This window comes from Microcaecilia unicolor, chromosome 12 (genome assembly GCF_901765095.1).
Source record: "Microcaecilia unicolor chromosome 12, aMicUni1.1, whole genome shotgun sequence".
Lineage (NCBI taxonomy): Eukaryota > Metazoa > Chordata > Amphibia > Gymnophiona > Siphonopidae > Microcaecilia > Microcaecilia unicolor.
In genome coordinates, this window is record NC_044042.1 from 1778559 (window position 1) to 1802545 (window position 23987).

The following is a 23987-nucleotide window of genomic DNA, read 5'->3' on the forward strand; positions in this document are numbered from 1 at the left end:
ATGATAAAATGAGAAGAATGGTGAAAAAAACTTAGAGGCGCAGCTGCAAAGGTCAAAAATTTGCATCAGGTTTGGATGCTGTTTAAAATACCATCCTGGAAGCCCAGGCCAAATATATTTCATGTTTTGAAAAAGGAGGAAGGAAGACCAAACAGCCGGCATGGTTAAAAAGTGAGGATGCAATTAGAGCTAAAAGTAAATCCTTCAGAAAATGAAAGAAGGAACTGACTGAAAATAATAAGAAACAGCGTAAGCAATGTCAAGTCAAATGCAAAGTGCTGATAAGGAAGGCAAAGAGGGACTATGAAAAAAAGATTGCATTGGAGGCAAAAAACACATAGTAAAAATATTTTTAGGTATATCAAAAGCAAGAAGCCGGCAAAATAATCGGTTGGACCGCTAGTTGACGGAGGTGTAAAAGGGGCAATCAGGGAAGACAAAGCCATAACAGAGAGATTAAGTGAATTCTTTGCTTCGGTCTTCACCGAGGAAGATTTGGGAGAGATACCGGTGCCAGAAATGGTATTCAAAGCTGATGAGTTGGAGAAACTGAATGAAATCTCTTTAAACCTGGAGGGTGCAATGGCGCAATTTGACAGATTAAAGAGTAGCAAATCTCCTGGACCAGATGGTATTCATCCCCGAGTATTGATAGAATTGAAAAATGAACTTGCAAAACTATTGTTAGTAATATGTAATTTATCTTTAAAACCGAGCATGGTACCAGAAGATTGGAGGGTGGCCAATGTAACGCCGATTTAAAAAAAAAAAAAAAAAGGTTCCAGAGGAGATCTGGGAAATTATAGACCAGTGAGCCTGATGTCAGTGCTGGGCAAAATGGTAGAGACTATTATAAAGAACAAAATTACAGAGAATATTCAAAAGCATGGATTAATGAGACAAAGTCAACATGGATTTAGTGAAGGGAAATCTTGCCTCACCAATCTACTACATTTCTTTGAAGGGGTGAACAAACAGGTGGATAAAGGTGAGCCGATTGATATTGTGTATCTGGATTTACAGAAGGCGTTTGACAAAGTACCTCATGAAAGACTCCAGAGGAAATTGGAGAGTCATGGGATAGGAGGTAGTGTTCTATTGTGGATTAAAAACTGGTTAAAAGACAGAAAACAGAGAGTAGGGTTAAATGGTCAGTATTCTCAATGGAGAAGGGTAGATAGTGTGGTTCCCCAGGGGTCTGTGTTGGCACCGCTGCTTTTTAACATAGTGAGCTAGAGATGGGAATAACTAAATTTGCTGATGACACAAAGTTATTCAAAGTTGATAAATCGCAAGAGGATTGTGAAAAATTACAAGATGACCTTAAGAGACTGGGAGACTGGACACCCAAATGGCAGATGAAGTTTAACATGAGCAAGTGCAAAGTGATGCATGTGGGAAAGAGGAACCTGAACTATAGCTATGGAATATACGGTTCCACATTACGAGTCACCGACCAGGAAAAGGGATCTAGGTGACATTCAGGCTTATTTTCGAAAGAGAAGGGCGCCCATCTTTCGACACAAATTGGGAGATGGGCGTCCTTCTCCCAGGGTCGTCCAAATCGGCATATTCGAAAGCCGATTTTGGGTGTCCTCAACTGCTTTCCGTCGCGGGGGCATGTCAGAAACATAGTGAAGGTGGGATTGGGGCGTGCCTAACACATGGGCATCCTCGACCGATAATGGAAAAAAGAAGGGCGTCCCTGACGAGCACTTGGGCAACTTTACTTGGTCCATTTTTTCTTACGACCAAGCCTCAAAAAGGTGCCCAAACTGACCAGATGACCACCGGAGGGAATCGGGGATGACCTCCCCTTACTCCCCCAGTGGTCACTAACCCCCTCCCACCCTAAAAAATAAACTTTAAAAATATTTTTTGCCAGCCTCAAATGTCATACCCTGCTCCATGACGGCAGTGTGCAGGTCCCTGGAGCAGTTTTAGTGGGTGCAGTGCACTTCAGGCAGACGGACACGGACCCAGGCCCATCCCCCCCTACCTGTTACACTTGTGGTGGTAAATGGCAGCCCTTCAAAACCCACCAGAAACCCACATGTAGATGCCCCCCTTCACCCCTTAGGGCTATAGTAGTGGTGTAAAGTTGTGGGGAGTGGGTTTTGGGAGGGGTTTGTGGGGGGCTCAGCACCCAAGGTAAGGGAGTTATGCACCTGGGAGCAATTTCTGAAGTCCACTGGAGTGCCCCCTAGGGTGTCCGGTTGGTGTCCTGACATGTCAGGGGGGACCAGTACACTAGGCTCCTCCCATGACCAAATGGCATGGATTTGGTCGTTTCTGAGATGGGCCTCCTCGGTTTCCATTATCGCCGAAAATCGGGGACGACCATCTCTAAGGTCGACCTAAATTTCAAGATTTGGCATCCCTGACCTGGATGTCCTGCGAGGACGTCTTCAGGAAAACTTGGTCGCCCCTTTCAATTATGCCCCTCATTGTTGATGATGCATTGAAACCCTCTGCTCAGTGTGCTACTGCGGCTAAGAAAGTAAATAGAATGTTAGGTATTATTAGGAAAGGAATGGAAAACAAAAATGAGGATGTTATAATGCCTTTGTATTGCTCCATGGTGCGACCGCACCTCGAATATTGTGTTGAATTCTGGTTGCCACATCTCAAAAAAAGATATAGTGGAATTAGAAAAGACGCAGAGAAGGGCAACTTCCCTATGAGGAAAGGCTAAAGTGGTTAGGGATCTTCAGCTTGGAGAAAAGATGGCTGAAGGGAGATATGATAGAGTACTATAAAATGCTAGGACTAGGGGGCATGCGATGAAGCTACAATGTAGTAAATTTAAAACGAATCAGAGAAAATATTTCTTCACTCAACGTGTAATTAAACTCTGGAATTCTTTGCCAGAGAATGTGGTAAAAGCATCTAGCTTAGCGGGGTTTAAAAAAGGTTTGGCTAGCTTCCTAAAAGAAAAGTCCATAAACCATTATTTCTGGGATAAGCAGCATAAAATGTATTGTTCTGTTTTGGGATGTTGCCAGATGCTTGTGACCTGGATTGACCACTGTTGGAAACAGGCTGCTGGACTTGGTGAACCTTCGGTCTGTCCCAGTATGGCAATACTTATGTATAAGGCACATAAGAATATAAAAAAAAAAAACTGGGCCTACTTTATAATGGCAACATATTTCACCTGTGTACATTGATGAAACAGGTCCTCGGAGCTATCCCCAGCAGCGGCCAGATGTTCTAATGCAAATTTACATCTGGTCCAAGCCAGCTGTCCAGTCTGCATGTGTACACGTTCTGTGCGCCCTCATCCAAACTGTTTGTCCAGATGGTGTAAAGGGAGGCACACGCTCTCGTCGTGCCATGCGTATGTTCAGAGAAACCGTTTTCCACATTTTTACAAGCAGGAAATGCTTTCTGTAATGATCCCTTGAATGTGCAGGGTGTGGCTGAATTGCATCTCTGCTTTTCTTTGGCAGCTCACCACAGGAAGAGAGCTGCAGCAGTCACCCGTTGTTCGGTCATGGAGAATGCAAGTGGCCAGGCTGTGAGGCGCTGTGCGAGGACATGGTACAGTTTATCAAGTAGGTGCCAGCAGGCTGACGTGGGCTGAGCCTCCTGCTGTGGGCAGGGTTAGCAGCTGACACTACCTGTGTACCTCTGGTGACTGATTTTGTCTGAAGTCCCTCTGCTATCACTAGGGTCAAATGAATTGTTTTCACGCTTCATCAGAGGTTTACTTAATTAGTTCATTTGCAATTAGATCTCTTTGCACCTGGGATTTTAGCAAAGACATCAAGGAAAGTGACAACCTGTGTTTCTGAGGTGATGTTTTAAAATGCAATGGGAAGATGCAGTGAGGCATCCTTCACCCATTCCTTCCCACTGTTTCCACATCTGATTTTTTTGTCAGTGGTTGCTCATATTTCCTGCTGTGGATGGCCGTTCACACGTTCCCCCCCCCCCCTCCCCCAATACCTGGGAATCTCTAGTTCTCACGGGGAACTGGGAGATGTGCCTGCTGGCTGGAGAAGAAGGAAGAGATTAAAATGGTAGAACACTGTCTTTCCCCATCATGTGGGGAGGGGGAGGCGCGTTGTTAGTCTCTCGTTTTGTATAAGTGAATTCTGGGATTCCTATCATAGTGAGATGGAGAGAAACTCTGCTATCACTGACTATGTATAACTGGATTTTTTTTTTTTGCTTTTTCTCTCCCTTCCCCCCCCCCCCCCCCCCCCAGACACCTCAATACGGACCATGCCCTTGATGACCGCAGTACAGCCCAGTGCCGGGTTCAAATGCAGGTTGTCCAGCAGCTAGAGATTCAGGTGTGTCACATCAGAACCAGGTGCCAGAAACCTTGTGTGACTCTGGGATCGCCAGCAAGATGGAGGGTGGGTCAGCGAAGCACACTTTAGAGATCAGGTTGGGATGAGAGAGAAGCTGCCATACCTCGGGTTACCAGATGCCTCCAGCTTGCCCAGGACAGGGCCATTCAGTCCTGGTTTTGATACTTTGCAGGTAGGGTCATGGTTCTGAGCTCTTGAAAGACTGCAGAACTTGCACGTCCAAGCTGTGGTAATAAAGGATGGGGATAAGGAATAAAGAGATTCTGCTGCTGAATTTCCATGACTGGAAGCTGCTCTATGCTGCCATTTTATGATTTTATCTCAAAGATTCGCTAAAGCACTGAGGTTGAAAACTAGTACCCAGAGTTAAAGAAATGAGGGAGGGAGAGAAATGAGACAGGGAGGCAGTAAACCCTCTGCACGGAGAAGAGAAGCTGCCATCCCAACCACCAATTATAAGTTTTCAACTTGAAGCTCCTGCTGTGTGTGTGCCGAAGGTGTCAGCATCGCAGGGGGAGACATGTCTGCTGTAATGAGAGCGAGGCTGGTGCAGCAGTGATCTGTGCGCTGCAACGCTCTTATCCCTCTCCACCCCCACCCCCTGAGAGGAGGTTTCTCAGGGTGCACAGGCTGGCAGAGGAGAGCAGTGCTGCCTGTTTCCTGTTCATCCCTGATGAGTCTCAAATCCTTTCTTGCCCTCCCCTTTAAATACAGGCATGGGAAAGCTCAATCACTGGCACAGTTTCAAACTGGGAGGAGGGGGGATTTGTGGTGTAAGGCTGGATAGGAGGTGACGTAAATGGGGTAGGAACAAGGACACTTGAAGCTGAGACAGCTGGAGAGGAAAGGGAGTCCAGCAGAAAATGCACGTGGGTAGGGGGAGAGAAGTGTACGTGGCATAGGAGACTGTTTCAGTGAGGCGGGGGGATTGAAGGGAGAATTATGTGATAGACAAGGGGAGGGAGAGATTAGCAGATAGGTTGTGAATGGGCCGATGGTGGGGTGTGTTCTGGGACTGAGGCTGAGTGAGATGTGTGATGGGATAGTTGTGGTCTCTGCAAACAAGACTGGGCAAGGGTATCTAACACCCCAGGCCAACATTTAGGGATGTGCCGCTCCTCACATCTAGCATCTCCCTTTCCCTTTAGAGTCCAGCATCTCTCTCCTTCCCTGTTTCCTCCCCTACTACTAATCATTTCCATAGTGCCACTAAATGTACAGAGCGCTGTACACTGAACATGTAAGAGACAGTCCCCGCTCGACCGAGCTTACAATCTAATCAGGCCAGACAAACAGGACAAATAAGGGATAAGGACAAAGAGTAGAAAGATTCCGGAATCCCAAATATAAGATTCCGGAATCCCAAAGAGTAACGAGATTCTGAGCGGAATCCCAAAGACTACTACTACTACCTATCATTTCTATAGTGCTACTAGACGTACACAGCGTTGTACATTGAACATGTAAAAGACAGTCCATGCTTACAGTCTAATCAAGACAGAGAAACAGGACAAATAAGGGATAAGGGAATTACTTAACATTTCTAAAGCGCTACTAGGGTTACGCAGCGCTGTACAGTTTAACAAAGAAGGACAGTCCCTGCTCAAAGGAGCATACAATCTAATGGACAAAATGTCAAGGTGGACAGTCTAGATTTCCTGAATAGAGGTATGATGGTTAGGTGTGAATGATAAAACAGACATGGGTACTGAACAAGTGAATAGGGGTTAGGAGTTAAAAGGTGGGCTTTTAGCCTAGGTTTGAAGACGGCCAGATTCAGGAAGTCTATTCCAGACATATGATGCAGCAAAATAAAAGGAATGGAGTCTGGAGTTGGCACTGGAGGAGAAGGGTGCAGATAAGAGAGATTTACCCAATGAATCAAGTTCCCCGGGGAGGAGTGTAGGGAGAGATAAGAGCAGGGCTTTTTTAAGGGGGTACTTGGGGGTACTGGCACCTTTTCCATTGTCTGCTAAAATTGACCCATGGTCCCCAAGTTTTAATGAAAGAGCTCAGGCTCTACACATCAGTTCTGCTTTGTCATAGATTCTGTGACTGGTTGCAGGGGGCATGGTTATTGTGGGGTGGGTCCCTCAGTAATCATCCCAACCCTGAAGGGTGGCCTGGAATTTGAGTACCGGCACCTTTTTCACTTAAAAAAATGCACTGGATAAGAGTGGAGAGGTACTAAGGAGCTGCATAGTGAATACACTTGTGAGTCAATAAGAGGAGTTTGAACTGTATGCGGAAATGGATAGGGAGCCAATGAAGTGACTTGAGAAGAGGGCTAATATGAGCACAGTGACACTGGTGAAATATAAGTCGTGCCACAGAATTTTGAACAGATTGAAGGGGGGAGAAATGGCTTAGTGGGAGACCTGTGAGAAGCAAGTTGCAATAGTCTAAGCGAGAGCTGATGAGAGTGGATAAGGGTTCTGGTAGTGTGCTCAGAAGGGAAAAGATGAATTTTGGTGATATTATAGAGAAAGACATGACAGGTTTTAGCAGTCTGTTGAATATGTGCAGAGAAAGAGAGAGAGGAAGATGACCCCAAGGTTACGAGCTGATGAGACAGAGGATGAGAATGTTATCCACAGATATAGAGAATGAGAGAAGAGGAGAGGTGGGTTTAGGGGGAAAAATAAGAAGCTCAGTCCTGGTCATGTTTAGTTTTAGATGGCGATGAGATATCCAGGCAGCAATGTCAGACAGGCAGACTGATACCTTGGCCTGGTTTCCTGCTGAAATTTCTGGAAGTCTTCAGCATAAAGGTGTCCAGCATCTCCCTATTCTCCCCCAAGATGTTCAGCGGCTTGGCTTGCCTTCCTTGCCTCCTCTGTGGTGGCAGCAGATGTCGGTCAGCTTCCTGACAGAGCATTCGTCATATTCAGCACTGGGCCTTCAGCATCTGAGCATGCTCAAGGCCCATCAGGTCCTGCCCCTTCTGAAACAGGAAGTTGGGAGGGGATGCAGAGATACTCCAGGCCCTGCAGTGGGTGTAAGAAAAACTGAAAAACCCATTTCTTGGGATGGCTTTTGAGCAGCTTGGATAGAGTCCTGATAGAGGTTGTGAGGGGTTCCCCCCCATTTCTTTGAATGACTGGTTACTGTCCTGTGTCATATTGTACTTCTTTTCTCCCTTTCCTATTTTACCACTTTGGTCTGCGAATCAACGAATGGCAGTATATAAAAATAAAGAATCTAACCTTGCATTTGCAAGTTGAGACGCCATTGCCACTGTGGAAGGGAAGGGAAGCCCTTGAGTAGCTCGGGGGAGGATGGGGAGATGTTGAACATAGATGTTGTGACTGTCCCCATGGCGCCCCCCCCCCCAAAAAAAAAAAAAAAAATTTGTGTCAGTGTTGACAGATGCTTAGTTCACGTAGGTTGGGCTGGCCCCGACTGCAGAGAATTTTCATGTTCGATTCTAAATGTTTAAAGGCTAAGCAATCGGACTGTTACGTGAAGAAAATCTGGTCTGTGAATTTAAGCTGTGGATACTGAGTTCATACTGGACTGGTTTTAGGGAGGTTTACCACCTACATGGAGACAGAGGATACTGCTGCTTCAGATCCACTTCTTCCCTTTGGAAGAGGCAGTGCTGGCCATGGTAGACTGTGGGATGCAAAAAGAAAGGAACACTCCACCCCTACGTAAGTCAATCAAGCAAAGAGTAGGGGAGGCTGTATATACGTCTGCCTCGTTGTTTGGAAAGAGCCAGGCCTCCTCTACTCTTCCTTTGCTGGCATTGTGGGATACTCCATTTCCTGTGGCTTCATAGGATGCCCCCTCGTTAGTCGATCTTTGCTAGATACAAGGGAGGTGGCTGACGACCAGGCCTAGTGTAAAAAAATCAGAAGGACCAACTCTAGTAGTATCAAAGTTTCTGGAGGGAGCGAGCTGTGGGAAGTGGGTGGCCTGTTGTCTGATGACACTGTTGCTTCTGCTTTTCCACAGCTGGCTAAAGAGAGTGAACGACTGCAAGCAATGATGACACATCTGCACATGAGACCCTCGCAGCCTGTAAGCACAAGCGCCGGCCCATCACACGGCTGAAAGATAAGACCTATTAGAACATGTTACACCTTTAGAGAGCAACCTTACTTTACCATAGATACAGACCTGATAGCAGAATTAAGAGTTTGATCGCCCGAGTCAGATACCCAGTTCTGTTTGTCTTGCTTTCTGGGGAGCACGACCTGCTTTTTGGATAAACTCCTTTGCTTCCCTCTATGCTGGAGGTATCCTGATTCCTGGTACTTTCATCCTTGCATGGAGGGGGTTGTTGAGGATATGCAGGACAGGATTAAGCCATGGGGCTGAAATGAGGGGGATGGGCCTTTGACCTGTGCTAATTCAACTGCTTCCGAGGCAGGTTCTGCCCTGTGAAGTTACCTATTGTCAGAAGGAAAAGTGCGGGTTGAGGTCCAGAGCCACCATTGCTGTTTGCTCCCTGCTCCCCCATACCTGGTCTTCCAGTTGGTGACCTCCATGCCTGCCTGCTGCGCCCTCTGCATTTTTAGGAGTTCTAAATGGGCCTGCAAAGAATTAATCCTGCCCTGGGGCTATGTGGGCTGTGGGAGAGCAGTTTTCGCACAGGGACAGTTCCCCAGACTGTGAGCTTCACTGTGCTTAAGTGATTAGAGTCCGGGAAACATTGTTCTAACCTATGTGCACCTGCTCTGGCACCGTTACCCAGGCATTAGCCTATATACACCCCTCATCGGACTAAATGTTTAGATTAAAGGCATTTATGCACGTTTTCATGCCTCCGCAGCGCTCTCCTGGTTGTACCCACTTAGCAATGGGGTGCGCAGTGGACAGAGCATGGGCGGGGCTCACACATTACGTATACAATACGGTAAGCTGCGTGCATATCTGCAGCTCTTAGGCACAGCTCTGTGACTGGCGTAACTGCGCAGGCCTTTAAGTGCGTATACGTACCCGGTTACACACGTATTTTGTAGATGAAAGGAAGCCCCTGCTGCGTTTCTTTATTGGATAGGTTCCTACCAGGCTCTATTTCAATACATCTGCTCTGCCCATGTAGGCGATGAGACACGTTGCCTGCGCAGCGTTGTAAGAGGTTGAGGTGCTTATCCCAATCTGGATTAGTTGCCAGCTTGTCTCTGGGTTTTTACTCTGTAAATAGTCCAAAGACAATGTATTTGCCTTTCAGTTCGTGAGCATCTCTGTCAACTCCTCTCTCTCTCTCTCTCTCTCTCTCTCTCTCTCTCTCTCTCTCTCTCTCTCTCACACTTTTTCTCAGCTTAGGTATCTGAGGCTTCTGTTTTTTTTCACTTTGTCTTTGCAGCTGAACCTGGTCTCAACCGCTACGCTTTCCAAGAATGCTGCCGACTCTTTTCCTGATGGCTTACCTCATCCCCCCACCTCAGCCACAGCTCCCATTACCCCCCTACGACAGGGCCCGTCTGTCATCAGTTCCTCCACGCTGCACTCTGTTGGACCCATTCGCAGGAGGACCGCGGACAAGCTCTGCTCGCCTCTGTCTTCAGGTAGAGTGACCTGCTGCTGCCTCACCCTCGGGCCTGTCTCGCCCGTCCACGTGCTGATCTCTCCATCTCTCTTTTTTTTCTAGAGCTTGCACAGAACCATGAGTTCTACAAAAACGCAGATGTGCGACCCCCCTTCACCTACGCTTCGTTAATTCGCCAGGTCAGGTGCTTGCTTTCTTTTGGACTGCTTTGTGACGCAAGATTGTCTCAACTTGCGCAGTTCTGTCTCCCCCAGTGCTCTCCGTCTGTACCAGCTGCTGGTGAACCTGGTTAAACTGGCACCAGTAAACCCTTTTAAGATGAATAAGGGGAATTTCTCCACCACAGATGCTTCCTGAAGTCCCAGTCTGACCTCGGGGCTCAGTTCTTGGAAAGTAATAACTTGTGGGTACCTGAGTTTGCATTTTTCCTGTTACAGGCCATCCTGGAGACCCCAGACCGGCAACTTACACTGAATGAGATCTACAACTGGTTCACACGCATGTTTGCGTATTTCCGGAGGAACACGGCCACGTGGAAGGTGAGACTGTGGCAGAAGGATGTAAATAGTGAATACCTTGCGTCCCTGTTATTCTTACCCTTACCCTTGCTGTTGCTGTTATTCTCATCATGTCTGTCGGTGGTAAATTCTGATAATTCAAAAAGACTTAGGTTCCAGTCAACTTTTTTTATACAGAAGGGTGATTTATTTATTATACCGCAATGCACACAAAGTACCACAAGCAGGGCAGCCACAGTCTGGAATCCATATTTGCCCAGACCTGCTGGGAAGCACCGTTTCAGCTTCTCCCAAGCATTTCTCGGGTTAATCTCCCAGATTTATGCTGTTCGGTTTGTGAACCCTGAAAGTGTAACTGGAACAAACTGGTGTAGAAAATGTCCGTGTGTCAGGAGGGAGCGTCCAGAGTTCCTGTGTATTGGGGATCCAGTAGTTTACAGAAATATGAAGGAACCCTTGTGAAAGGCCTGAGCACCAGGACGTCAGCATGTGCTGTTCAGAGTGACGGTCTTGAGAAATAATGAAGGGCCTTTATGTGAGAGGGACTGAGGTAGACTGGTCTCAAAGGTAAAATTAGGAGAAAACCTTGCTTGATGGAGAGCCTCCTGCCCTGGTAGGTCTGTGTCGCACCCTCCCTGCTGTGACTGGTCCTGAGACCTTTCAGTCCCTTTCTGTAATAATTTTTCATGAAGGTACCACTAACCCCACCCCATGTACCATGTTGGCTGCTTTGCTGTACTGCAGTGTGTGTGCTGGCGACAGGGCTGGCCTCACCCCCCCCCCCCCCCCACACACACACACAACACCACCCTCGCTGTCTTGGTCAGCTCCTTTATTTCTCTGACCCCTGTTTGACCTCTTAAATTGCTCGTAATGTTTTAGTGTAACAAATTAGTCTCTCATCACAAATGAGGGCTTGGATTAAACCCCCTGTGAGGTCGTCTCTCTGAAATTGGGGTCATTTTCATTTGCAAAGCTGAGTTGTCCTGAAGACTTAATACAGGAAAATTAGATGCCCAGCAGGGCCCAGTGATTAGGCTGCGTCTAATTCCAGCCTGGGGAGACTTCTCTCCTGCTCAGCCACCTTCTGGATTAGCAACGGAGTCTGAAAAATACTGAGCATTTAATTAAAAGCAAATTAAAGTTCTTGATGAGAGCAGAGACTGGCAGATAGGAGAAGAGGAGCGAAGCACAGGGTCTGTCTGTCATATCTAGGGGAGTGGAGGAATAGCATAATGGTTAGTGCAGTGGCCTGAGAATCGGGGAACTGGGTTCAGTTCCCACTGCAGCTCCTTGTGACTCTGAACAAGTCACTTAACCCTGTCTTGCCCCAGGTACAAAATAAGTAGCTGCATATAATTTGTAAACTGCTTTAATTGTAACTACAGAAAGGCAGTATATCAAGTCTCATCCCCTTTCCCTTAGCAGGTTTATTTTTTTGTACCTCTTCTGCTGTCCTAGTCCCCAGTTGCATAGGGACTGATGTTTCAAAGGCACTTTTTGTGGCCGCAACAGACCCTCAGACACACAAGTGCTTTAAAATAAAAATGTCCCTCTGTAGATTGCCTGACGTTTGGCTCTGCAGCCAGTTAAAGGAAACAGCAAGGAAAATAGTTTGCAAGGTCCAATATGGTTAGCAGTAAAACAACAAAAAAAGCAGACCATGTAAAGTTGAAGGCTTTGTTCACTACTGGTAAAAACCCGTTTGGTGAAGTTTGGACTTTTATACCTACTGGTATCCATTCACCCCTGAAGCAGCCTGTTTGGCGAAACGTGGCCATGCCAAGCATGTATGTATAAAACCTGGAAGCCAAAGTAGTGAATAAAGCCTTCAACTTTACGCGCTCTGCTTTTTTTCTTTCCGACTTCTGCAGCCAGTTAATATGGGCAGACTGAAACCTTACGTAGGTAGTTGCTGATACTGAGTCACCGTTACCCTTCTAATTTACAGGGTTGATATCAGCCCGTGGCAGTAAACGGCTTGCAAGCCACAGGCTGAGTTAACCCCATACTCTGAACACCAGGGCATGTCTGGACTCTCCGGAAGTTAACCCCATTCCGGCCACTGTTCAGACCCGGTGCATGGTTAGCTTGCTGGAAAAAGCTAGGACAGAGTTTCAGCTGCCCTAACTGTATCCGCTCACTTAACCGGTTAGTGGACGGAATATCACTGCTGACTGGTTAAGTACTGGCTCCCCCCTGCTCTGCCCCTAATCCAGCCGGTTGCTGCTTTGACGGTCAGAGGGGGATATTCAGTGGAGCTGAACGTCTGGCAATCGTCAGCTCAGCAGGGTTTAACCAGGCAGGAGCCTCTTGATACCCTGCATGTATAAATGCCACTATGCAAATAGCAAATATAACTCTGTCAATAAGATATTGAGCAGTGGCATTACACAGATACTACTACGACACTTATGAACCACATCTCCAATCCACTCTATGTGCTGTACAGCAGACAAAATAGCGTAACACACGGCTGTGTGGGCTGCAGAGCACAGAGAACATTTCATAACAGACAGTTCAAACTGACCTGCTCCCTCAAAGTCTCTGGTAAATAAGTTTTCGATCCTAGAGACTCCGGGAGGGGATCCACAATTTTTGCCTCTGCTTCTCTAGGCAAAATCCCCTCTAAGTCCTTCCATAACCCGCCCTACTTCTGCACAGCGTTCGTAGTATACTTTCTGCCACCACACCAATGGCAGCCTGGAGGGGTTGGGATACATAAAGCTGAAGGAATTGTGTCCTGGGCTGCCCTCCCTCTCCCCCCCCCCCCCCCTCCGCCATTCAGTTCTCCACACTTGTGTAATGATCTGTTCTCACTTTCAGAATGCAGTGCGTCATAACCTGAGTCTACACAAGTGCTTTGTGCGAGTGGAGAACGTGAAGGGAGCTGTGTGGACAGTGGATGAGCTGGAGTACCAAAAGAGAAGACCACCAAAGATGACAGGGTGGGTGGTGCAAGGTTTATTTATTTATTTAGATTTTGCTCACACCTTTTTCAGTAGTAGCTCAAGGTGAGTTACATTCAGGTACTCTGGATATTTCTCTGTCCCAGGAGGGCTCACAATCTAAGTTTGTACCTGAGGCAACGGAGGGTTAAGTGACTTCCCAAGATCACAAGGAGCAGCAGCGGGATTTGACCCGGCCACCTCTGGATTGAAAGACTGGTGCTGTAACCACTAGGCCACTCCTCCACAATTAGAGAAATAAGAAAATATTAAAATTAAAACATTGTGCAGGAACAAAAAAAGAAATGTAAAAAGCCACATAGAGCACACTTACAATTTACAACTCAACAAAGATAATCTAGTTTTGGCAAGAGGACTATGAACACTAGATCAGCCAAAAGCCTCTTGAAACGAGAAAGCTTTAAGTTGTTTCCTGACATGGAGCAAAGATGTCAATCACTGTAATTCAAAGCAAGCCTATTCCACAGAGTGCGTTGAGCAACAAAACATACGTGACCGATCTTCCATACAGACATGGTAGAAAACAGAGAAAAAAAGTAGGCAGATAAAGACTATATGGCCTTCCAAGTCTGCCATCCATGCAATCTACTCTCCCCATCACTCGGTTAACAATTCTTGTATATAGTTTGATATTGGTTAATATCTTTTTCAAAACATCACTGTAAACAGCTTAATGAAAAGCTCACTTTGAACTGTCCGTCAAATGCAGAATCCAGAACATTATCAGTGCTGATTGACAACAGAATAGTGGAGAGCATAATCTTCGCCATTAGAAGGAGGCATTGGTAGAAGCGCCGTCTGTCTCTGCTGGTGGGGAACGGGCGATGGTGGAAGTGCTGTGTCTGCTGCTGGGAGCAGGTGGTAATGGGGGAAGATTATGGTGGGGAGTTTTTCTCTCTCTACTGGTGGTTGCAGAGATGCCAAGGGTGAACCATCCCAAAGAGTGAGCTTTACCATGCCAAGGAGTGAGATTTTTTTATCCAGGGTATAAATCCAGAATGATTTAATTGTAGTATTGCTTTGCAAACGAATCAAGGCTGCTTTTCTTTGGAACCTCTGAAAAAATAGAAAGTGGGGAGCAATTTGGGTAAATCTTTTTGAGCTGAAAATTGTCTTCCACCCAGTAGATAAAAGTATGTACATCGTTTCCAAGCACATGGACTTGCAGTAAAGGGAAAAGGGACAGGGCAAGGGGAAGCAGTAGACTGGAAGGTGTGCTCAGATCTCTTCTTACTGATCGAACCACTTGGTTTACTTCTCCAACGCTTCCCTCTCGTGAAAACAGTGATCAAGATCAGTGCACTAGTACTGAACCTCTGATGAGTGAGAAATAGGGTTCAAAGAGTGTGCGAGTGAGAAAGCTTTCAAATGAGTATGTGGCACATACCTAATGAGTGAGACTTGGCATCTCTTTGGTTGTATGGGAGAAGGATGAGGGAACAGTATTAGCTTAGTAACCTGTATGTTGGTCATTTGTTTTTATAATGTGTGTATTTTTGTAACCCACTAGAAAAACCATCGTCCACATTGAGGTGGAAGGAGGTCAGAGATTCAAAAAAGGGCATAAGCTGAGCAAGGATGATGCAATGTTCCCACTGAGTGACAGACGGCTTGATGGGGGGGGGTGGGGGTTAGATTGAAAAGCACTTGAATGAATTGGTCCACTAGTGGATGGGCAGAGAGAAATTTACCCTAGATAGGCCTATGATATGAGGGCACTCAAATGGGTCCTGATGGCAATATTTGCAGAGATACTTGAAAAAGCCCAGTAGGGAGCAGGCAATTGCAGTTTGATTGGGATCTCCGCACCAGATCGAGATTCTAGGATTTCCTGTTCTAGGGATTTTTAGATGCATTGAGCACTTCCTGTAGGATAGATGAGAGTGGAAGGTCAGCTAGTGAGATGTAAGAGGATGCCTTGACTCTGTGTGATGAGGTCAGTGTGAAGCGGTCGATGGATCCGACTGTCGCTAAGTGCAGCAGAAAAGGGAACCACGTGTGGTATGGCTAGTATGGGGCTATGAGTATCATGTTCACCCACTCTTGCTGTACCTTCTGGATGGTTTTGGAAATCAGTGGTGTGAAGGGGGATAGGCATAGAGGAATGAGTGGTCCTACTTGATTGTGAATGCGTCTGCAGTTGACACAAAAGAACTGGCACTTGGAGTTCCTTCTGGTCGCCAAGAGGTTGATCTTTGGCATCCCTCATTGGGCAAAGAGATTTGCCACTTTGTGTAGATGCAGGGGCCATTCGTAAGGGTTCAAGGGTCTTCTGATTATTGTGTTGTGCACACCTGGCAGGTATGTCTAGAAGGGATGAATTATGGATAATGGCATTGTTCCAAATTCTTATGGCCTCTTTGCAGAGGCTAAAGGAACCAGTACCCCCTTGTTTGTTGACATGGAACATTGCCACTTGGTTGTCAGTTTGCACAAGGTCTTCATAAGGGTTCAAGGGTCTTCTGATTATTGTGTTGTGCACACCTGGCAGGTATGTCTAGAGGGGATGAATTATGGATAATGGCATTGTTCCAAATTCTTATGGCCTCTTTGCAGAGGCTAAGGGAACCAGTACCCCCTTGTTTGTTGACATGGATCATTGCCACTTGGTTGTCAGTTTGCACAAGGTCTTCCTTGCTGTCTATCCAAGCACTGTTCTTATGGAGTTCCATATTCTCTGGTAGCAATGGTGTAAGAGATGGACACCTCAGTTAGTGTTGAGTACAGGTTGGACTGAGGGCTGGTGGAATAATCTGTCCCTTTTCAAGGTTGGGACGGTGCATCTGCCATCCACTGTGTTGATGATCCATCAAGAAGAGCAGGTGAGAGAATTGCTCCCACTGGAATTTTCAGTGCTATTGAAGGAAAATTCATGTGAAGCTTGGCCAGGAGGATGTAGGAACTGTCACCACCGTCTGTCCCAGTAAACACAGCTTGGTGTGAGCTGGTGTTTGCTTTAAAAATTGTCACTTCTGCAGTGGCAATGGTGTTGTCCACTCATGATGGCAGGAGAAAGGCTTTGGACACTGACGTGACTAACCTCATCCCTATTTATTTATTTCCTTTTTGAAGAAATTCGCCCAAGGCGGTGTACATCACTTATGATTCAATAATTTTTATTGTTGGAAAACCTCAAAACAACATTTCCATTAGAGTATGAACAGTTTACATATCTAACACAAGTCACTGTAGCATCTAGAGCATTGTATAACATTACCTAGCTAATAGTTCCCAATGTTCTCAGCTGTTCACCCTGATCTGCATTACTGCTCTCTCTCCAACAACTTTTTACAGTTTTCTCCTCCCTCCCCTTGCCCCCCTCCCTCCCCTCTCTCCTATCACAGTTATAGTCCGCATCCCCCATGCTGTGATTACTTGACTTCCACTCCCATATCACATGTTCATTATCTGTCCTCTGGTGTACATCACTTATAACCTGGACATAGACAATAAACAGTTACAGTCGATCCTGTCCCAGTGGGCTGTTGGAGGACTGCAGGATCTTTTGCTGGTTTGAGCGGATTGGTTGACTTCCCTATGAAGAAAGGCTGAAGCGTCTAGGGCTCTTCAGCTTGGAGAAAAGATGGCTGAGGGGAGATATGATAGGGGTATATAAAATAATGAGTGGAGTGGAACGGGTAGACATGAATCGTTTGTTTATGCTTTCCAAAAATTCTAGGACTAGGGGGCACGCGATGAAGCTACAAAGTAGTAAATTTCAAATGAATCGGAGAAATGTTTTCTTCACTCAACGTCTAATTAAACTCTGCAATTCGTTGCCAGAGAATGTAGTAAAAGCAGTTAGCTTAGTGGGGTTTAAAAAAGGTTTGGATGGCTTCCTAAAGGAAAATTCCATAGAAAATTCACTGCTTATTTCTAGGGTAAACAGCATAAAATGTTTTGTACTTTTTTGGGATCTTGCCAGGTATTTGTGACCTGGATTGGCCACTGTTGGAAACAGGATGCTGGGCTTGATGGGCCTTTGGTTACGTGTACCTGTATATATTATGTAAACTGCTTTGACTGTAACCACAGAAAGGCGGTAAGTCAAATCCCACCCCTTTTCCCTTAATTAATAAAATGTAAGCATAGTATACATATAAAGTATCACATACCTTGTAAAATGAGTTTATCTTGTTGGGCAGACTGGATGGACCGTACAGGTCTTTATCTGCCGTCATTTACTATGTTACTCTTTGGGGTTCTACATGGAATGTTGCTACTAATTGGGATTCCAGAATCTTGTAAGTCTTTAGGTTCCAGAATCTTCATAACATTTAGTCCAAGAACAGTGCTAGGCAGACTTTTACGGTCTGTGCCCTGAGAATGGCAAGGACAAATGAAACTCGGGTATAAAGTATCACATACCATGTAAAATGAGTTTATCTTGTTGGGCAGACTGGATGGACCGTACAGGTCTTTATCTGCCGTCATTTACTACGTTACTATTTTATTCATGTCCTCCCCAGTCATCCACACAATCAACAGCTGTAAAGTATGATGACATTTCTAATGTGTGGACTTTTACACTAGCTGATTTTCAAAGAGGAAGAATGTAGGTGGTTTTACTCTTTGATAATTTTCTACCGAAATAACCACATTGTTACTACCCAGACTTTTCAAAAATTAACACTTCAAAAGAACAGTATAATAACGCTATAAGAATTTGGCTGTTTTAAGAACTTTTTATTTTCAGTCAATATGTGGCAAATATCAAAGTACAGTAGAGCTCATGCACCTGAGTTTACATCTGTCTCAGGTCCAGGCTTGTAGCAGCGGAAGCTGGAGGGTTTCAGGACAATCTGACCAGACTACGTAGTTCATCGGTATCCTACATCTGTAGTATTATTACATGGTCCCATATCAGCGAAGTTATAGGTTACTCAGGAACCGTCCCATATTGCGCTAGTTCAGGTAATGAGATTGTCCATTTCAAGATGTAGAAGGGCTTTCCCAAAATTTCTGGCAGGTCCTGAGCTGAAATCAGGGCTTCTGATTTTAGGTTCTAACTAGGGCTGTGAGTTAATTGCAGTTAACTCAGTGATTAATACTTTAAAAAACAAAACAAAAAGAATCACATTGCAGTGTCTCCTGTGTCCTCCAAATATCTCTTCTACTCTCAACCCCCTTCTTCCATGCAGTCCAGCATCTTTCCCCCTGCCCATGATTCAACATCCCCCCCCCCCCCCCAGCTGTTCTATCTTAAAGTGGCAGTGCCAGCATTGCAAATACGTGACCTGCGGCCTGGTCCAAAGCCTTCCCTCTGTCCCATCCCACCCATTCAGAATTAGGAAGTGATGTCAGAGGAGATGAAGAGGGCCAGAGGGAAAGCAGGCAGCATATGTGCAACACTGCTGCTGGGACCAACAGAAGACCACCTTTAAGGTAGACCATTGGGGAAGTGTTGGGGGGGGGGGCAGATGCTGAACCCCAGATGGGTAGAGGGGAGTGAGCTGCAGATCCACAAACAGAAGTGAGGGGGCCACTGAAAGAAGCTATGACTAAGACGGTGAGCTCCAGCAATCATGAGAAGAGCTTGGAGCTGGTCGTGGAGGGGGAGAGAGGGAGGAAGGGAAGAGAAAGAGAGAGGTGTTAGATCTAGGGGTGAGAGGGAGGGAGATTATCAGCCCTTTAGGGAAAGGGGATGGGATATGATATACCATCTGCTGTCAGAGCGGTTTACATATTATATACAGGTACTTATGTCGCAATGGAGGGTTAACTGACTTGCTCAGAATTACAAGGAGCTGCAGTGGGAAATAAATAAAATACCTTTAATTGTGATTGATTTAAAATTTTTAATTAAAATGCTGCTCTACTTTTAACCAGTAAACACCAATAAAATATGCATCGAATCTCCTGATTCTTCAGCCATGTTGAAACTCGGAATGTAGGTAGGAGTTTCAGCCAGATCTGAATACTTCCCACTATACTGGCCTTGGACCTAACCAGAGACGAGTTTTTCCCTTAGGTTGGAGGAGGGGAGGTGCACGTGTCGGTCCAAGAACACATCTTAAATATTGTACATCCACTCCCCTAAAAGAGGAAATGCACATCTTCCCCTAATGCTGAGGGCATTAAATTAGCATCATTCAGAGCTAAAGTGCTTTTCCCACACCCCAAGAAAGTACCCCCCCCCCCCCCACTACAGACCCAACTCACAGTAGCCCAAAGGAATTTTAGACAGAGCACCAAACTTGTACTGGTGGGAGGGGGGAGGAAAGAGAGTAGGCTGTTCCTAGTTGGGAGGAAAAGGGTGGCTGAGGGGGGAGGCGGACAGGGAGAGAAAGGGAGGTGGGAAGGTGTCCTGAGGGGAGGGGTTGTTCAGGCTGTGCTATTGCAGTGGAGTTTGCATGTTTTAAGCAGCAATAATCAAATGAAAATGTTTTTGTGCAAATGTAACTTGAATGTAATGAAGAGTAAATCAGGTGTGTTTGATTTTTATTTTCTAGGAGTCCAACGTTAGTTAAAAATATGATCTCTGGCCTTGGGTATGGAGTACTAAATGCCAGTTACCAGGTAGGAACCGTGAGAGAAATTGGCTGTTGCTCCCCTTACACTTGTGTCGTGCCTTCCTCACACGCACTGTTGCCCAGGTTTTACCGTTGACTGGAATTAGTCCATGATGGCTGCTGTGCTGATGCTCGTGTCCCATCCGTTGAGCATTGGTGACCCTGTACTTGAGAAGGTGACTTCGCCCTTTTTTTATCACCGATCCTACTTCTGTGCTCTCTTTTTCTGGCAGGCTGCATTAGCAGAGAGTAACTTTCCCCTCCTGAGCAGCCCAGCTCTGGTGAACACCACCTCCAGCAGCAGCAGTGGCCTGCGTGTGGCTCATGATGACGTGAGCAGCACCGTAGAGCAGGTGACCAGCAACGGCAGCTCTAGTCCTCTCCGATCTTCCCCACAGCAATACAGGTGAGGGCTCCAAGGTGGGACAATAGCATTTTGAGTAACTCTTACAATCGTTCTAAATTTAACACTCAATACTGCTTATAGCACTTTGTCTCCCCAGGGTAAGGGCTGGAAAGAGGAAGGATGTTCTGTCCTCCTCAATTCCTTCCCCCTACTCCCAGAAGAAAGAAGAATGCAGGTAGTGCGATGGACCATTCAGTCAGATTTATAAAATCACAAGAGGTGGAGAACTAGTTAATAAGTTACCCTTTCAACTAGTACCAGAACTAGGGGACACACCATGAAACCAGGGAGTAGTAGATTTAAAACAGAGGTAGGAATTGCAGCATTAAGGTGTGGAATTTGCTGCACAGAATGTGGTCCATTCCAGGAGTATGATTGAGGTTCTGGAAGGAAGGTAGGGGGTGCATAAATTTTAACCAGCCAGACAGATATGGGAGTGAGCAGTAGAGAACAGACTTTGTTTTAAGATCTGCCATGTTCTTCCAAATGCCCCAGACTGGCCATTGGCAGAGACAGGAGGCTGGACTCGAAGCCCGTTGATCTCACCCAGCTTGGCATTTCTTATCTTCTTCTGTTAAGAAAGATTGAACTTAAGTAACACTTTTTTCACTGATCCTTTCTCAGCCATCAAGTCTACGTAAAGGAAGAGCCGGCCGAGGCTGAAGAGGAGACCAGAGCAGTGTCGCTCATGAGCACCACGAATCAGAATGTGATGATTCCAGATGACCAGGATCTAGATGAGGATATGCCCTTGGAAGATCTGGCCTAAGTCTTCCGGGGCTTTCCTACTCCAGCACTTCCACTCGAGACAGGATGACAGCTTGCCCCTCCTGTGCTCTCCTGTCTAGTTATGACACTTCCCTCCCACATGGGTCCTGCATCTTCTGGACCTCTGTCATAGGTGGAGATAAGGGCCCACGAGAGCAAAGCACAGCAGGAGATTTCTGGAGAGTTTAGCAGCCAGCCTTTCTTTTCCTCCCAGTAACAGCGACCGGTACTCTTCTGTCACTCACGTGGCAGCCGGCGGGTCCCTTATTTTCCATCCCAATGCTGGAGTTCTTGGTTGCCATGGTTACTGCCGCAAAGTACTGTGTGCTTTCCCCATTTCCTGCTCTAAGGAACTATTTCTCCTTCAGATTGCAACTCTGAGATGATGAACCCTCCTTCGCACTAAGGGCATTGTGGATTCTGGGTGGGTTTGTATCACAGGTACTATGTTCCTCCACTTCCCCATGCTGGCTATCACTGAGGTGGCCAGGAGAGCACTTGAAATGGACTTGAGGTAATTGCCATCTGTATCTGTTTGGTGATCCTGGAATCCCTCCATCCTGCTGAACAGCATCAGTGTCTGTGAGTTACTATGAGGACGTCGAGCTGAGCTGAATCCGGGAAGAGATCCTGTATGATTTTTCATCGCTTCCTAGCAGATGTTTGAGGGATGGATGCTGGAGCTTCTGCTGCACTGAAACAGCCTCTGTGTTGGCTCCTGCTGAGACTGACTTGAGCAAATCAAAACTTTTTGAAGCCAAAGGCTGGATGTGCTGTGTCTGAGCCAAGAGATGTGGGAGCTGAAAGCAGCATCGTGAGGTTGCCTGTGGTGGGTCCCAGACCTTGGCACTCTAGAGCCCAGGAACCTCAGACATTCTTTCAGGACAGCGGTACAGGGTTAAACGTTCCCTGATGATGGAAAGACAGTATTCATGCCAAAAACAAGATTTTCTTTGTATTTATTATTTGCTGTTCCTTCTTTATGATTCATGACATGAAAAGTCCTCTTGACTGAGCACCCTGCCTAGACCATACCCTCACTAGAATTCCAGCCGAAACACCAGTCTGAGCAATCTGCTAACTGGGTTTGGCTCAGTTAAGTGGTTCAATAGAAAATAAGGAATGAGGTCAGGTCCTTCGAAGAATGAGACCGTGAGGCTGATGGGTGCAGGCGGTGTGAGCGCTGACTGTGCAAGGAATGAGTGTGACAGCCCTGTCAGTTAACTGATTCGCTTGTAGAGCTGTTGTGGGGAGGGGGGATTAGACAGACGCCCTTAATTCTTTTGGGGGGGGGGGGTTATAGCTTTTGTTGCCGTCTTCCCTGCACCACATTGCACAGGTAAAGAAATGTGTGCTGGAAAGATAACAAGACGCACCGGTGGTCTTGTGCAAGACCTTGTACTTGAGAGACCATGTGTTGTTGGTGACATCAGTAGAGAGGTGGGTCAGTGCCCAAAAGAGACGTGGCCTCTGCTTGAAGGACCATTGCTGGACGGAGTCTGGGCTCAGGCGAGAATTCAGCAGCTCTGTAGAATCGGAGCCTCTGTCCTTTAACCAAGTGAAAGTGAGGACTGGAGAAGAGCCAGGGGCCAGTAAGTACCCACAGGGGAGCTGACAGTGGTGAAGTGGCACGAAATATGACAACCCCCCCCCCCCCCCCCCCCGACAGACTATTCACACCCTCTGCTGGAGACTAGTAACTGGCAGATGTGAAAAGAAATCTGTCTTCCATATAAAAAATCTAACGGGCAATTAAATGAGCAGGTAGAGGTGGGTTTGGGCGTGGAGAACATGATGCCAAAGGGTGGGATGCAGAGAGGAAGTTTTACATTGCTTTTAATGTAGGACACACCCAACATCCCTGTCTTGCTCACTTCACCTGTCCTCCCTTTGTCTGGCCAGATTATGCTTTGTTCACTTCCTCCAGTGGCTCTACAAGATTATAGGTGAAGGTATGTGTCTCCCCCCCCCCCCCCCCCCCACCTCATGACAGAGGGGAAGCTAGCAGCCTATCTCTTGATGGGAATGGCAGGATAAGAGTTGATGGTTTCTCGTGTTCTTGCCCAGGTGCCATTCCTGAGAGAGGATCTAGCTCTTCAACCTCCCTCTCATTCAGGGCTGTGCTCACAGAGGAGCTGACTGCGAGAGCAGTTTGGAACGTGCCTGGAGAAGCCTCTCAGCTCCTCGTGTTAGACATCAGAGTGAGAAGGTGCTCTCGGAAGAGAAGGACCTCTCTTCCCAGTTCCTTAATGCTGGAGGCACAGAGGCATTTGTGCACCAGTTACAAGGGACAGGGGAGATACTTGGATCTAATTCCCCTGAAGGGTTGCAGTACTTTCAAGAGAAACCTCCAAACTGGTAGCAGAGTTTCTCAGCAGGTTCTGGTGGTGGTTCATCGATTCTCCTGGGGATGAGGGTGAAATGCCGCAGGGAGCACGGACCTTCTGAAAGCAAGACTTTACCCTACCGAGCTGCTCCTGGCATGGAGGGGAGCCTTGTAAGGTTTTACTTTGTGTCATTTCTTGAAGGAGGTTGGGAGCAGAGACAAGAGGGTACATCTGGCCCCGGTACCTCGCTTTCCTTTGTGTATAAAGCTGTCTTGTTTGTATTCTGACTCTGTCTGTCTGTCTGGCAGACGATAAATCTTTGTACAGTAGATTCTAGGTGCATGATGTAATCTGTATGGACAACAGCATTATCAAATGCAATAAAGGAATTACCTCGGACACTGCAGTCTGCCTCTCCAGCCTTCCTTTCTCTGCATGTAGTGTCCATTTTGGCTTTTGCCCCTTGCTGACACCCCCACCAGGAGCTGTTCCAGGTAGCAACGAGGGGCTTGTATATTCACAGGCGGCTACTAAACCTAGAGATGATTTATCCATGAATTTTCAGATAGTGCCACTGAAAATCCTTACAGACCACAAGAGTGGAGTTCAGGTGGAGTATCAGCCGTTATTTGCATAACTAAGCAGGACAGAGGAAAACAAATGCAGGT

At 46.5% G+C, this 23987-nt stretch overlaps 1 protein-coding gene across 4 annotated transcripts in view; it reads left to right on the forward strand.

The window, feature by feature from the left end:
- The window catches only part of FOXP4 (forkhead box P4), a 104292-nt gene extending 80567 nt beyond the window's left edge, over positions 1-23725 (forward strand). For all 4 annotated transcript variants that reach the window (XM_030220767.1, XM_030220770.1, XM_030220769.1 and 1 more), the window contains 10 exons: positions 3453-3557; positions 4214-4301; positions 8280-8345; positions 9637-9838; positions 9922-9998; positions 10257-10358; positions 13164-13285; positions 19759-19825; positions 20052-20224; positions 20849-23725. In XM_030220767.1, coding sequence (XP_030076627.1) covers positions 3453-3557; positions 4214-4301; positions 8280-8345; positions 9637-9838; positions 9922-9998; positions 10257-10358; positions 13164-13285; positions 19759-19825; positions 20052-20224; positions 20849-20993 — 1147 coding nt within the window. In that variant the 3' untranslated portion in view covers positions 20994-23725. The remainder of the gene's footprint in view (positions 1-3452; positions 3558-4213; positions 4302-8279; positions 8346-9636; positions 9839-9921; positions 9999-10256; positions 10359-13163; positions 13286-19758; positions 19826-20051; positions 20225-20848) is intronic.
- The last annotated feature ends 262 nt before the right edge of the window (positions 23726-23987 follow it).